The sequence below is a fragment of the Magnolia sinica genome, chromosome 3, assembly GCF_029962835.1.
Source record: "Magnolia sinica isolate HGM2019 chromosome 3, MsV1, whole genome shotgun sequence".
NCBI lineage: Eukaryota > Viridiplantae > Streptophyta > Magnoliopsida > Magnoliales > Magnoliaceae > Magnolia > Magnolia sinica.
The window spans coordinates 9,436,584-9,452,824 of record NC_080575.1 but is presented as its reverse complement, the minus strand read 5'-3'; the positions used below and the strand labels follow the sequence as shown (position 1 = coordinate 9,452,824).

The 16,241-nt window shown below is 38.9% G+C and overlaps 1 protein-coding gene and 1 long non-coding RNA gene across 2 annotated transcripts in view; one reads left to right on the top strand and one right to left on the bottom strand.

The window, feature by feature from the left end:
- Positions 1 to 795, top strand: part of LOC131239472 (agamous-like MADS-box protein MADS4) — a 78,137-nt gene extending 77,342 nt beyond the window's left edge. The window contains exon 8 of the mRNA XM_058237190.1: positions 359 to 795. Coding sequence (XP_058093173.1) covers positions 359 to 437 — 79 coding nt within the window. The 3' untranslated portion in view covers positions 438 to 795. The remainder of the gene's footprint in view (positions 1 to 358) is intronic.
- A 2,835-nt stretch (positions 796 to 3,630) lies between these two features.
- LOC131239471 (uncharacterized) lies at positions 3,631 to 11,053 on the bottom strand. Its single transcript, XR_009168239.1, has 4 exons — positions 10,901 to 11,053; positions 7,396 to 7,512; positions 6,668 to 6,822; positions 3,631 to 4,545 (listed from the first exon to the last, which is right to left on the bottom strand). It is a non-coding gene; the product is annotated as an uncharacterized LOC131239471 (long non-coding RNA).
- Between the last annotated feature and the right edge of the window lie 5,188 nt (positions 11,054 to 16,241).

The following is a 16,241-nucleotide window of genomic DNA, read 5'->3' as shown; positions in this document are numbered from 1 at the left end:
CACTTTGTGGGTCGGTTCACCTCGGATGGTCCGTTACAGTAAAAATTGATAGGTTGTGCACTCTGTAATGACACCCGTATCAAAAGTTATGGCTAAATTCTGGTTCACCTTCTTTTGGTCCAAGCATGTAAGGAGTGTATCCATACCACGTCTTACAACTATGCCAGGAATGTATCTGTGCCATGTCCTACATCACCTGACCGATGTAGCGGTCATCCATTCTTACAATGTGGCTGCATTAGCCTTTATCAGCTTGTAATAGCCCTATAGGGGTGATATTAGTGGCCAAGGATATGATGTGCTAGAACTAATTTTTAAACCGTTCTCACAACGGTGCACTTGGTTTTGTGGCTTGCAGGTACCAGACCGATCAAATAACGATGAGCACTGCTCCTGGGCCCAGTTTGAATAACTACATGCCGGGGTGGCTCGCATGACTTGGACCACTTTTGCCATGGTGTCTATGTCAGATTAGCCATGGTACATTGACAAACAAGCCCCGGATGGGCCTCTTATGCATCTTCTTTATGTTGTAAGTTGACAAACAAACCCCTGTTGGGTCACCTATGCCAGTTCTTTATGTTGTATGTTGACAAACAAACCCCTAATGGGTCATCTGTGCCAGTTCTCTGTTGTATGTTCTCAAACAAACTCCTGATGGGCCACCTGTGGTAGTTCTTATTTTGATCAGTGGGTTCATTTCCACCGAGATAGATATCAAACTCCTCTTCAAATGTAAGTACGTCTCTTGTAGTTTTATTGGAACTTTTACTTGAAATGTTGTAAAGATTTTTCTTTCTCTTTTTTAGGGAAATCATTTAGTAGAGTATGTTACTATCCCAAACAACCTACCATCCACCTTGAGTGTGGGCCAAGACATCTAACGGCAAGTTTCAAGTGGGCCAGCCTACTGAAGACTATTTCGGTGCGTCGTCGCTATCACCTAAAACGTTATTTAAAATAGAGAAATCTCAGGTCCAACCAGCTTAGAAACTAGGGTTAATTGGCGTTAATAAATGTACCCCCAGTGGCGTTATTTCACCTGGGCACGGCTCCTGTGGATCACGAAATGTAGCCCACCGTGATGTATGTACCTTACATCCACACTGTCCATCTGTTTTGACAGTTTATTTTATAGCAAGATCACAAAAATAAAGCAGATTCAAATGTCAGGTGGACCACACCACAGGAAACAGTAGTGATTGACCATTAAAAACTTGTTGGCCACAAGTTTTCGATCAAGCTGATATTCGTGTCTTCCCTTCATCCAGTTCTTTATGAACTTATCAACAGGTTGGATGGTAAATGAACAATCCGGCAGCCTCAAAGAAGTTTTTAATGGTGAGTATTTAATCACTACTATTTATGTGGTGTGGTCTACCTAAGATTTGTATCTGCTTCATTTTTGGTATCATACCATATAATAAGGTGTCAAAACGAATGGCATGGATTTAAGGAATATACCCCAAGATGGGCTCCATAGGGATCAACGGAAGCCACCCTCATTTCACCTTCACTTTGGAAAAGGGACGCGGATTGAGTCATACCCCCGCCCGTCTCTAGTCATGAACGGGCAGTTCTGTGGGCGGGCCCACCGATATGCATCTGTTTATCCAAGCCGTCCGTCACTTTTCTCAGATCATTTTAAGGCGGGAACACAAAAATGAGGCAGATCAAACGCTCAAATGGAACACACCACAGATGACTCTAGCATTTAATGTAACCAATCTTATTATTTGGTGTGGTCTACTTGAGCGTTGGATCTGTCTCATTTTTTGGTTCAAGCCTTAAAATGATCTGAGAAAAGGGATGGACGGCTTGGATAAACAGATAAATAACGGTGGCCCCGCCTACAGAACTGCCCGTTTGGGGCTAGAGACAGGCGCGGGTAGGACTCAATCCCGTCCTTGGAAAACGGTGACAGTTTGGCTGGGCCCTACCGTGGTGTTGAGTTGATGTGAAATCTATCCCAACCATAGGTACCACGCCCCATTTTAAGGCCCAGGGCCTAAAAATAAGCCCCTCCCGTGGTTAAGGTGGACGATATGATTGGAACAATATAACTCACCGTCCAAACTGTTTTCCTTTGTTCGTGGCCCACCTGAATCACTGAATGATTCCCTTGTTGTGGCCCACCTGAATCATAGGTCAGCCTGATTTTGTGACTCGTCCATCATGAAATAACACATCTATAGGTCAAAGTAGATCTCACGTACACACGACGGAGAGCCTTGTCAAAAATCAAGAGCAGGCCTCACTAAAAATCACGTTTTTAAAATGGTCTCAAGTACAACCGGATGGACTATAGGTTTAAGTCCAACCAAGAACTTTCAATCTTTCAATATCCCATGTCTAATATGTTGACCCTAACATGATCATTACTTTTTGAAAAACTCTATAACAGCATCTCATTGAGTGGACCACATTTGTGTTTCGTTATATAGCAATGTATAGGTATTGTTTATATGTGGCCTTGCCCAATTTATGTATAGATAAGAATGACCATTGCGCTTGACAATTCTCCTGATGGGGCCAACCTGTTGGAAGGGCTTGATTTCACATGCATTCAATACTTTGGAAGTTACTATATGGGTGAACTACAGTTCATGGTACAAGAGGATGGACTGACGAACGCCTTTTGGAGAATAAAGGCTGTGTTTTGGGAACAGGCGCCGTAGGGATGCCGACCCTTGATATTTGAAGGGGTCCCCTGTGATGTGTCTTCAAGCTCCCTCATAACTATTAGATGTGTGATCCTATGGTAGGCCCAAATCCAAAAGATCAGGCTAATTTATAATTCAGTTTGACCACAACAATGAAAATAAATGAGAGAATGGACTCATTATAATAATCACGGTGAACCCTTTAAGACGTCTCTCTCAATTGTTTCTGTTGCTGTGGCCCACCTCAATTACATATCAGTTTAATCTTTAGACCTGGGCCTAGTATAGAATTACAAATCTAATGGTTGGATCGGATCTCACATACATCACTCTAGGCCCCTTCAAAAAGGCGAGCGCCTATATCAGACGCACTTATTCCCAAAAAAAAAAAAAAAGCGAGTCCAACATGTACCACCAGTTTTACTCCACGCGGATTAGCCACTGACAGGTTGAGCGAGATACTAAAGTGACGTCACCAAGTTCTGTGGGCCCACCATGATATATGCGTTGTATCCACACCATTTATCTATCTGAAGAGATCATTTTAAGGCATGAGACAAATAATGAGGCAAATCCAAAGCTGGAGTAGAGCGCGCTACAGAAAAGTGAGGAGAGTGACATCCACCGTTGAAACCTTCCTAAGGTCCATCATAATGCTAATTTGAGATCCAACCTGTTCATAAGTTAACATAGACATGAAAGAACCGAAAACACAAATATCAACCTGATCAAAAACTTTTGTGGCCCTTTATGGTTTTTAATGGTGGGCGTCATTCTCCCCACTGTTTTCTGTGGTGGGATCTAAGCTTTGGATCTAACTCATTCTTTGGCTCATGCCCTGAAATGATCTCTCCAAATGGATGGATAGTGTGAATACAAAACATACATCATGGTGGGGCCCACATGAAATTTTGGTTCTCAAATGATTCTTAGTTTTAAAGAAAAAACCACAAACAAAGCTAAGAAGTTTGAAAATTAAAATTCTTACCCGCCCTTGTGTCAAATCCTTGCCCAAAAATAAAAATAATTGGAATTTATGTGGATTGGGAAGGGTAATTGTGAATTTTTAAACTCCTTACCTTCATATAAAAAATCCCTCTATTTAATAAAACCCTATTATCTTCATTACCATCTTTAGCACTTTCTCAACTTCTCACCCTAACCCAGTCTTCCTTGAGTGACTTAGGCTTGATTGATCTCTTCCCTCCCTATGTATATCCACCTTAGCAACCCTCCTCTTTTCAAGACCTCCCTTCTTATCATGTGAAGCATTGGCATCCCCAAAGCTTGTAGGCCAACTGTTCCACAAGGATGCTGCTAGATGGAAGCATTAAATGCATTCTCTCAAAGTTGATATTTCTAATTTCACAGGAAGATCCAGTTTCATTCAGATGAGGATATTTGAAGCTCCTATCTTTCAAAGAAGGAAACTCAAAGAGTTGAGTAAAATGCTTAGCTTGGACAACCTCTACAACAAGAAAAGAAAATCTAAGCTAGCTAATAAACTGTAGATACAGATTACTTGTAATGCTTTTCTACATGCTTACCAGAATATAGGTTTTATGTCCACGAGTTCCATATCACTGTTTTACAGGCACAAGAAGTTCATAGTAAGCCTGAATCAAGATGTTAGATGTGATAAACAATGAATATGCATGTAGAAGGTCAAAAAGAACTACTGAACAGCTGCTTGTATGTCTTCAAGTCCTGAGCTTGGCATCTCATATGGCTGTCACAGCTTCACTCACAAATTTGCTTAGTTTGACACTTTTTAATTCTTCCATCATCCCTTCTCACTGCTCTTCATTTATTTGTTTAAGCTGTTTAATAACTTCCATGTTGCACTTAATGCTTGGATCCAATGTCCTGAGAAAACCTGAATCTGGAAACCAAATTTCACTCTAATCAGATTTCCACATTATATGATAAGCAATCTGCTCATCGGCAGAAAGGCTTCATTGCTCAATTGCTCAATCTGGTCCTAAAGCAATTATATCTGCCTTTAAATAGAAATAGTAGGAGGATACAACAGAAAGCAGTTCTATCTGCCATATCTTTCTTTAGATCAAAGCATTGGATTACTGCTATTGTATCAGCAAAGATGTTCAACACCTATAACTTCAAGTAACAACTAGCTCCTACACATAATAAAATTGATTTTTTTTTTTTTATTGCACTTAAATGCAACATGAAACCAGCAGATAAGCCACTATAATATTTATATATTAAATTTAAAATTTATTAAAAAAAAAAAACAGCAGACAATGGAGCTACAGCTGTGCAGTATAAAACTACTTGCAAGTGGATCACTGATCACATCTTGCAGCTGAATGATAATTACACAGTTTGTATCAAACAAATATAAGGATCTCATTGCTGCTGCTGGAATGAATCCATACAATCGAGTAGGCTACTTTGGTTCACTTCCGGATTGTTGGGTCAGTAAGAGGGTCAACCAATTTGCACTAATAAACCAATATGATATTCTTCATATACATTTTTTCTTGCTGGTATAGAAATAAATTTTATAGTAAAAATCAGATGGTTGATGTTTTGCCATTGTTTCTTGAAAAGACATATCAAGTGGTGTCATGCCACCTGGACTCCCATTGAGAGGACCTATTATAAACTTACTTTGGATTTCACCTTAAAAATTCAACCAATGGAAACAGCAAGAAAACAACAAGCAAAAGGAAAACAAAAACCAAACAAACCTCCAAAAACAAAAGCTACAAATACAACAAAGCCAAAGCAAACCGCTGGGGAAGAACTCAGGCACCCCAATCATCAAAATACATCAAGACCCTTTGATTTCTAAAGCAACCTATCAGCTAATGGAAACAAGTTTCAATCTATCATCATCATATCCTAGCTATTTGGAGTCAGCTTCCCTGATTTGTTCAGCAGAAGTTTGACAACCAGCTGCCCTCCTGACATGAGCCTTCTTTAATCAAGCTTGGGACTGACCAGCATGTACAATAAGGCAATACTTAAAGAAAAAATAAAGAAACAAGGAAAAGAAATAAAATTTCCGCCTTTCTTTGAAAATCCTCCTACAAATAAGGAACAAATGTCAAGAGGGCAATAAGAGAGACGATTTCAGATTTCGCACATCTTTTGAGCTCAACAGGCTTTGATATAAAATAATCACCTGAAAGCCTTCGATATGTGCTTTACTTGGAAAATAACGTTAAAAATCAAAATACCAACAAGGGAAAAGGCCATGCATATACTGAGAGTTAGTGTGCCAAAGTGGGGGGAAATCTCAACATGTACTAGCATAGGAGACTTCAAATCATCCTGAAAAATGCATAGGAAACCTGCCCATCTTCAGATGTGAGGAGATAGGGGCAAAAGAAGCACTTGAAGTCTCTCCTATACTTTCTGCTTCAAATATTAAGAAATGCTGAGCTGCTTCGCAAAAGGACCCTCCCTCCCTCGTACTGAAGGAGGGATTTACAGATAGGGTTGCATCTGGCGCCAGCTGAGCATGTCCATGTCCAGTCTATGAGATAATAACCTTAGCCCAGACCCAGCACAGCCATGGGCTAAGGAATCAGGCACAGGCTGGGCCACTGATCAAAAGCACACCAATCTTAAATAAGTCAGTACAAATCAAGCCGACTTGTTGTGGTCAGATGCAACGCAGGTCCACTGCAATTGGTTGTTGGCCTGGCCCTAAACTCAGGCCAAGGTCCAACCCACAGGCCTTGGAATCTGGCTCAGCCCACATCCAACCTAGACCAGACTGGACTCGGGGCATGCCACGACAGCATGGTTGCCACTATATTCAGACCATACTTTCCCTTGTGGCCTCACTCATGAACATGCCCTGGCCCAAAAGTCGAGAATATCTGCCTCACACACACATCATTGCTTTTAGCAATCAACAGCATGACATGAAAAACAATAGACTAGATGACAATAGCTAACATTATGATAAAGAACCATTATTGCAAACACTATCCAATTTGCCATATCCACACGAATGGGCTACCACCCACATTAATTCCTCTGCACAATAAGAAAACGTCATAACCATTTGCACAACTTGTTCCTCTATTTACTAAACAGCCCTTTCAGGATTCACATTACTTCAGTGTAAAGCAATCTCTGTACCAATTGACTTTTTGAACTTGTTGAGACGAGCAACATTTTCCTGAAACACAGAATGATCAGCATATTAACACCAGTGGCTGTTATGCATGAAGATGATAGGTTTTAACTCTCAAGTAGGTGCCAAAAGGCAAAAAGGAAACAGAGCAACAGCTACAAAAGCAGGCGCACGACAAATGAACAATTATCCAACTCTGACAAAGAACAGATACTCCAAAAAAAACAGCATGAGTAATCGAGAAAATGTCAGACCACATGTACGTTAATGTGGACTTATGGTATGTTTTTTTAACTCCGGTTTTTCATTACTAGGTAGCCTGCCAAATGATTTGACCAACCAGATTTTTGTTGTTTAAATGGTGGAGCTCACTTTATGCTCAGTGCAAATGTCCCATAGACATTCCACATTGGCACATGTGCCTATATAGAAGTGTGTGGAGAGACACGTGTGGAACAGCCAACTCTTGAAAACGTACAATGCCTCTAGAGACAATAACGCCAAGAATGAGAGTATACTAAAACATTGTGAATTATGTTGAAAGACAGGTAAAATCAAACTTAACAGTGCACTCCGAATGGATAGGTCATAATGACATGTCAAAGAAATTAAGCTTACCTCATTCGCTTTAACATGTTCTCCAACTACAGAACACTCATCTTCTAGTTGTTCCATTTCTCTCATCTTTGTACTTGATCACATGTGGACTTGCATATAAACATTTGAGCGTTCCCACTGACCAAAATTGAGAAAAAGCAAAAAAATAATAATAATAATAATAATAATAAATGAATAACTTGAGTGGGGGATTACATGAGTCCGTGACTAGTCAAGATGTGATTGGATGCACAAGCGAACTGAATTGAGAACCATCAGTTTAAACATGAAATAACAATCAAACTGTAATGATGACTCGTAGCATTTGAGATGAGAAATAGCTCTCAAATGTACATGTTATTCACACCCAACTTCATTGCAATTTGGAGCCTGATATTGATGTTAATACTAATGAAGGTGGTTACAATTTTGTTATTTCCACTTTAATAGGTAAAAATCAAAGTTCAGTGCAACAGCGTGTTACGGCACCCAAACATGCCATATACCCATTTATCAGGAGACCACGGCCTTTAGGGTAGGGGTGCAACTCGGGCAGGTCGGTTTGAGTTGAGGTTCAACCCAACCCCAAGAGGAGTCAGCCCAAGGCCCAACCCCAAGTATTGAATACGCAACCCTAACGCAATTCAGGTTGGGTCGGGTTAGATTGGGTTGGGTCAGTTAACATCTGCAACTAGTAAAGTAACACATAAATCAAACATCTAACTATAAAATTACACTGCTAGACTACCGACTCATAAACAAATAATATTAACAAAACAGATTAAAAAAATTCACTAATATTTTAGAAGTAAAGACACCATTCAATGCATAAATGATTCCAATCATGAATGCTACATAGCATGGAGTCCACAGCATAGACAGTTCCAATCATAAGCCCTATTTTTCATGCGGGCCATATGTATATGTACTGCATATGAGGTTGCGTTCAGGTTGGGTCAGATTGCCCAAGGCCTCAAACCAATCCCAGCCAAACCCAACCCGACCTAAAGTTCGGGTTGAGCCCAACTCAATTTGCACCCATACTTTAGGGTGCGTTTGGATGCAATGACGAATTGAATACCTTCTTTTTTTTTTCTTTATTTAAGGCCAAATTGAATACCAGTTATTTCCCTAATAAACTGAAGATGCCAAATTGCAATTTCTTTCATTGTAATCCATACTCAAAATCCGGGATCCAAATTGCACTAATGTATCTTCCAACATAGAATAGAAAGAAACATGACTGTGATTTAAGGGACGTGGATTAGCTACTGAACCCAACAGTAGCGGGTTCAGTAGCGAGTCTCACTACTGAAGTGACGTGACCACGTTCTTCAGCCCCACCATGATGTATGTGTTGTATCCACACCATCCATCCATTTGGAGAGATCATTTTAGGCATGAGCCAAAGAACGAAGCAGATCCAAAGTTCAAGTGGACCCTACCACAGAAAAGAGTGGGGACAGTGACTCCCACCGTTGAAACCTTCCTAGGGCCCACCATGATGTTTATTTGAGATCCAACCTGTTTACAAGATATTACAGACATGGAATAAGAGAAAGCATAAATATTAGCTTGATCGAAAACTTCTATGGCCCAAAGAAGTTTTTAATGGTAAGCATTCAATCCCCACTGTTTTCTGTAGTGGGGTCCACTTGAGCTTTCGATCTGCCTCATTCTTTGGCTCATCAGTGTGGATACAACACATACATCATGGCGGGGCCCACAGAACCTGGTGACGTCACTTCAATAGCGAGACTGCTACTGTAACGTTAAGTAGCTAATCCGCGTCCGTGGTTTAAGGGCCTGTTTGGATGCCTGTAACTTTTTTAAGTTGTAAGTAAGTTACAGGTGTAAGTAAGTTACAGGTAATCCTGTTTGGATGTAAGTTGTAACTTACTTACAGGTAACTTTGTTTTTGTGTTTGGATAACCTGTAACTTTGTTACAGGTAATAAGTTGGATATTCACGCTAGATAGAGTTTGAAATATAGAATCGTTGAAAAATCAGATTGACACGTTAAAAACATTGGGATAAAATTATTCCATTTTATTAAGCCCATGTAAATGAATAGTTTGGCCGATTCTTAGGCTAAACTAATCAATAGGTGGACCATAAAAGTGGGCCCATGTTTTCAAAATGCTAGTAATGTGAACAAAAAACTTGAAGTAACATATTCAATCAAAAATTTTCAATCCTTATCAAAATCTCTAGAAAATAATTTGGGTTAACTACTGGGGTATGTCTCCCGTGAGAAGTGCTTCAGCTGAATGGTTGCATACACCATCACAAATGACTGTTAATGCTTTAGCACTTCCCATGTGCTTATATGTGCTGTGATAAAATGATCCATTGAAGAGACATTTCACAGCACATGTGCCAACATGTCATGGAGACAATTTACATGAAACCCAGTGGCAGATCGGGACTAAAATGGTTTCCGTGGGGCCCCTCCCTCAAAACACTCTCTACCAGATCATGGACTAAATGTGTTAAGGTGGCCCACTATGATGTATTTGTTTCATCCACACCATCTATCCATTTTTCCAGAAAATTTTAAGTCATCAGCCCAAAAATAAGGTACATCAAAATTTCGGGTGGACCACATCACTGGAAACAATGTTGATTGAACAGCCACCATTAAAAACTTTTGGTGGGCCACCAATGTTTTCGATCAAACTGATATTTGTTTTTTTCCCTTCATCCAGGTCTTTATGACCTAATCAACGGCTTGGATGTCAAACAAACAGTACAGTGGGCCCTGCTAGTTTTTTAATGGTGGACTTTTAATCGTTATTGTTTTCGGTGGTGTGGTCCACCTGAGATTTAGATATCCCTCGTTTTTGGAATCAAACCTAAAACGATTCAAAAGAATGGATTGGACGGCATGGAAACAAATACAATATGGTGGGCCCCACAGATCATCTGCATTTTCCACGCCACCTCACCATACTACCTCCATCAATGCAAAAGGAAAAAATAATAATAATAATAATGGAAAGAAAGGAAAACGCAAAAGAGAGGAAGGGGTTTCGTACCTAGCAGAAGCTCGATGGGAGAGGGAGAAGTAGACTGAGAGAGGGAAACGGAGGCGAGAGGGAGATGAAGACTGCGATTCTTCCCAACGATTTTCATTTCAAAAATTTCAACCGTTACCTGTAACTTAGTTACAGGTAACTTGAAAAAGGACTCCAGCGCCTGTAAGATTTTTGGCTCTTTCTCCTGTAACTTAGTTACAGGTTGAGAGAAAGTCACCTGTAACTTTCCTCCCCCAAACGCCAACTGTAACTAAGTCACCTGTAACTTACTTACATTTTAGAAAAGTTACAGGCATCCAAACGACCCCTAAGGTTGTGTTTGGATGCGCAATAGAACTGCATATCATTACAAAGATGTGATTTTTTCACTTCTGGTTGAAGAAATCATTGGGGTTTTTCGTCATTTCCTCCTGATCAACCTAAGAGTTCGCGATTCAATTAATGCGTACTGTAAGATTAGAGATACAAGAGTGTATTTTCGAGCATACCTAAATCAGATGCTACAAGAGGGATTTCGATCTGCAATGGAGAGAGATTCCACCGAAAAATGCAGAGAGAGAGAGGGTCCATCTAGGAAACCCTAGGTTATTCGGCGTTGCAGGGCAGAAAGGCTTCTGTAACAAGAAATGCTCGAGCGTGGAAGCGGATCGCGTACTGAGTAGACTGTGGGGCCCACAGTGATCTATGTATTTTATCCACTCCGGCCGTCCATTTTTTTTCCAGATAATTTTATGGTTTCGGATAAAAAATGAAGCATATCCAAAGCTCAAGGGGACCACACCACAGGAAACAGTGTAAATTGAACGTCTACCGTTGAAAATTTCTCAGGGGCCACATAAGTATTAGATCAAGCTGATATTTGTATTTCCCTTCATTCATTCCCGTCTGTGCCATCTTATGAACAGGTTGGATGACAAATGAGGGCCTTACGAAGTTTTCAATGGTGGAGATCTTTATCCCACTGTTTCCTGTGGTATGGTCCACTTGAGCTTTGGATATACTTCAGTTTTGGGCTCAACCCCAAAAATTAGATGGAAAAACGGATGGAAGGCATGGATATACCACGTACATTCACGTTGACCCCACAAAGTCTACTCATTACAATAAAATCACACGGAGTTACTTGGGTCGTTTGGAGCCGTAGTTTGGAGGGGACTGGAGGGGGTTTTAAGTCCCCTGGTTGCTTGGCAGCCTAAAGTAACCGGATGTTTCAAATCTAGGGGATTTGTAATCCACTTGGTGTTTGGATTACACTTAAAATCATTTCAATAATTGTATGTGTAACATATGTGTCACTATACACTATTATTCTATTGGGCACATGGCCCAGTAATGATGATTCACACTGTCCAAATATTGTCCACGTAAATCAACGATTAAAAATTGTTAGTTAGTCGCTCGGGCATAATCTTGTGCTTGTGCCCATCCAAGACATGGAATTTCATTATTTTCAGGCAAAACATATATTTCAACAGGCTTATCACAACAATTGTGTCAAAAATTACATATCTCACTAATTCGATATATTAAAATTGATTTAATAATTAAATTCAAACCCTTATAAATATATCATGAATGGATACTTTTGAATTAAAGTTGATTCACACTTTAGGGTGCCAAACACTGAAACACACCAGAGGATTGCAAATCCAGGGGCTCCGAATCCCGGGGTTTCCAAATCCACGCTCCCAAACAGGCCTGCAAGCGGTTTCCTCGAGGGATTGATTGAGAAGACGCCGAAGAGGTGAATCGCATCACACGTGAGAACTGAGCTCGCGTGACAGAGATCTGGACCATGTACGAGGTGAGGTTTATGTGCACATGCCCGAGCCCATGTGCACAAGACGGTGTGGCCCTTACCGTGGGCCCCACGTTGATATTCTACATCCCTAATACGGTGTAGATGCCTTATTTTAACTCGTGGGACCACAAAAGTTTTGGATCAAAGCTATATTTGTGTTTTCCCTTCGTTCAGGGCAGTGTGACCTCATGAATAGGTTGGATGGGTTGGCCCTATAAAGGTTTCAATGGTGGGTGTTACTGTCACCACAGTACTTCCTTTTGGTGTGGTCCACTTGAGCCTTGGATCTGCCTGTTTTTTAGTATATGGCTAAATTAATGAACGGTGTTGAAAAAACCCATACATCACAGTAGCCCCACTGAGCCCCTTTCCTTTCCTAGCTTGAGAAAGGATTGTAACTAATCCGCGTCCAGCAAGACACACACATGTGGATGGTACATATGAGTTGGGCAGGCCCACTAGCGGTTTTCCTCAGATCACACAGAGCGCCTTATTGTTGATCCGAACCCTTCATTCATTAATTCAACTAGGAGCAAGCCATGTTGCAAGAATCAAGCCAATCTGATAATCCTAGTCTTATAAATAGCGTCAATTTGTTATAACCATCCACTAGGTAGGAGCCATAAATCACATAGTTATAATCATTTGATTAAAGTGTTACTTTAGAATCTAAAAAGATATAAAGTGAGATCTATCTTAGTGGATGTTTCAAGTGAATTATTGGACTTATTTTATTTATTTAGTTAATGTTAACTGCCCATTTTCGTGCTATTGATGGAAATTAGCTTAAGATCACTTAATTAGCATGATTTTCCACCATAGCTTGATTCTATTTATATGAATGAATGAACGGCTTGGATAGATAATAAGTCATCCCTTGTACCATTTAAACTACTAGGGATCCATCTGATCGTAGATAAAATCAGTTGAAATAGGACCATTGGATGTGTTGTAAATCCAAGTGACTAGGGCTGATCCGTCCAACATATGTTAAATGACACCGTTGAAAGCTCTAACTTGTCCATTAGGTGGACTAACAATTAAATGAGTAATTATTATTGTTTATGATTATTTTTATAGTTAAAAAAGACAGTCATGACTTATAATCGACTTATAATCAACGGAAAGTGGTAAAATAAAGAAAACATTCAAATGCCGAAATATAACTCTAACTTATTTAGTCATGTATATCTAAATAATTCATAAAAAATAGTAGCTCTTTTTAGAAATTCATTTTTTAATAGATGGAAAGGTTTTCATTAACAAGCATGCACAAGAAAACATTGAGAAGAATCGTTACAATATTCTTGGGTGGCATATATAGACACCTTTGAATACACTGGGAAAATAATTGAATATATGTGTCGCATGGCAAGCCGCATATTGTCACTACAGATCAAAACAAAGCCAACCACCACACTCTCCATTGGGGTGTGCGGATCCAAGAAATCAAGGCAGGCTTTAAGAATACCAAACCAATATTCCTATATGTGCACTTTTGCAGGATTCACATATACTAACCTGATTCAATAAATAGAGTTTCACTTGTCCTTTGGCGACATAGATTCTAAGAGATTTGTGGGGATTTAAGTTTTTTAAAAATGACTTCGATGGATTTGGATTTTCATTCCTCCAAAATCATTCTAAAGAATGATACGGGATAATTAACTCAAGCACCATATCGCATGGGTTTAGACATCAGTTTAACCCCCCTTATTGGTCCTATTTCGCATGGGTATTGTATTTTAAATTATTTTAAAATAATTTAGTGTTTCAAAATATCCGTTGGGACGGACCATGGCTGTGGCCATAGGTGTGCATGTACCCTACGGATGTGTCTTTTCACTGAAAGGTTATATCCTTTCAATTTTTGTTTTGAAAAGTTGTGTCTTTTGAAGCCTAAGGGTCGCACCACTTGGGTTTAAACCCAATAGTCACAACCCTTTGTGAAAGGGTGTCTTCACAAAATCTATAAATAGATTTTCTCTCATCTGTTTTTTTAAAAATATATATATAAGAAAAAGTTTGTTTTACATTAAATGTACGGTTTAAGTGCTTTCTAGTTCGGGTTAAGACTACAAAGTGGTTCGAGCCCGTGTACAGCGAGTGCACTGCTGGGACCGGGTCATAGTCGTTGTATCCTGAAGGTCGATTGCTCTAGAAACCTATTGCACTTTGGACGCTGTCCAAGGGGAGCAAATTCAATTTCAAGCCGAGTGACTCATGTCACGCCTCGACTTCTATAAACCGATAAGTTTTCTCTTTTTCTCAATTTAAATTTATTTATTTAAATAGTTTTTCAAACTCCATATCCTAACAATCTTGAAATCGAATATGTTTGAAAAACTATTTAAAAATTATGGTAACATCTATTTGGTTAGAATAGCCCAAAATGAAATCACACCAACCCAATTTGTGGGCCATGACTCATATAATCTTGAGTTGTATCTCACATAATGGTCAAGATCTTGTAGATACTTCTTATGTAAGTTCTTTGGACCACATGTACAAAAGTGAACATATGCACCGACTGAAAATGGTTAGGGTACTTTAGATCTTGATATCTATAAATGAGAATGATTGGACTATGATCAAAAATATAATCTAGAACCCTCATATACTATCTAATGGTTAGAATCTTACATATATTTGTTGTACGTATTCTCTAGACCACCTATGTAAATCATCTAAAAGACTTAAAGTTATGCACTGGTGCTATAGCCTATTGATTGTTTTTATGTTTATGTCACTGACAATGTCAATCTATCACATACAACAAGATCAAGTCATATGTAGTGTCACACCAAGTAGGTATCCACTAATATTCACCATTTGTGAACAATGAGGATTGATCCTGGATTTATTTAAAACTAGGATATCAGGGTAGGACACAAGTATGAGGAACTTTTTCAACCACCATACATGTATAAATAAAGGAGAGCCACTTTTACAGATAATCTTTAAAACATAAATGATGGGAACCATGTGAACCAATGATGGTATTGTACATACGAACACTATCTTCATCAAGTGCAACATACAAAGAAAAAATCTGACTGATCAAATATCTTCAGCATGCACAACTTTCATGTGAAATTGCATTTGAAAGTTCTTTTCAGCCTATAGTTTTTAGCTCTTTTATGGCATATTGTGATTTACGGTATCATAAATATTGATATGTCTTGTTTATGATGGGAATTATTAGATGAATGTTTTGGATAATCATGTTGTAGTATGGAAGTTGTTGAATATGATTTACAAGATCTTAATCTGTTGCCTCATTTGCAATTATCTGTTATTTTGATCACAACGTTTTTTGTCAATCCTATGATCCTCCAAAAGTTCTATACATGGTATGATCCAATGTTCGAGTCAAGTTGTGACCAATATATTACATCTCCAATTATGAATTCATTTCAATTTCTAATAATAATGGTGGATGTGGCACAAAGAGGACAATGGAAAGATGAAAAAGATATTTGTGTGTTATTTTTTAAAAAATATCGGTTAGAATCATCTATTCTAATTACTGCACATGGGTTTATTCTGTTGTGAGTTTGCTCTCGTAGGTAACATTTTACTACTTTAGCAGAGCACCGTCATTCATACACATACAATTTATAATTCTATATGATATATGTCATTGGATAATCTAATTCGGGCCTAATTTTGATGATCAAGACTATTCAACTAATGTGTTAGACTATGTATAATGTCTGTCACCAAAATATTCTTCCATTGAACAATCTTACATGTCCAACTTATAGACTGCAAGTGGATGGTTTACTGTTTACTTTATGATAGAAAATTTTGGGAAGATATTTGATGGCGACTGATGATGGGTAGCACAAGAGTGCATGGTCTGAATTGTGAAAAAATGGGGCCTACTATATCAATGGTGTTAGAACAAATATAACATATCATTTTGATCAAGTGCATGTTAAGGAGTTGATTTTTGTGCATAAAATGAATAGTTATATTAATGTTGATCTTTAGAAATGCAATAGAATGCACGGTTACATACTAAG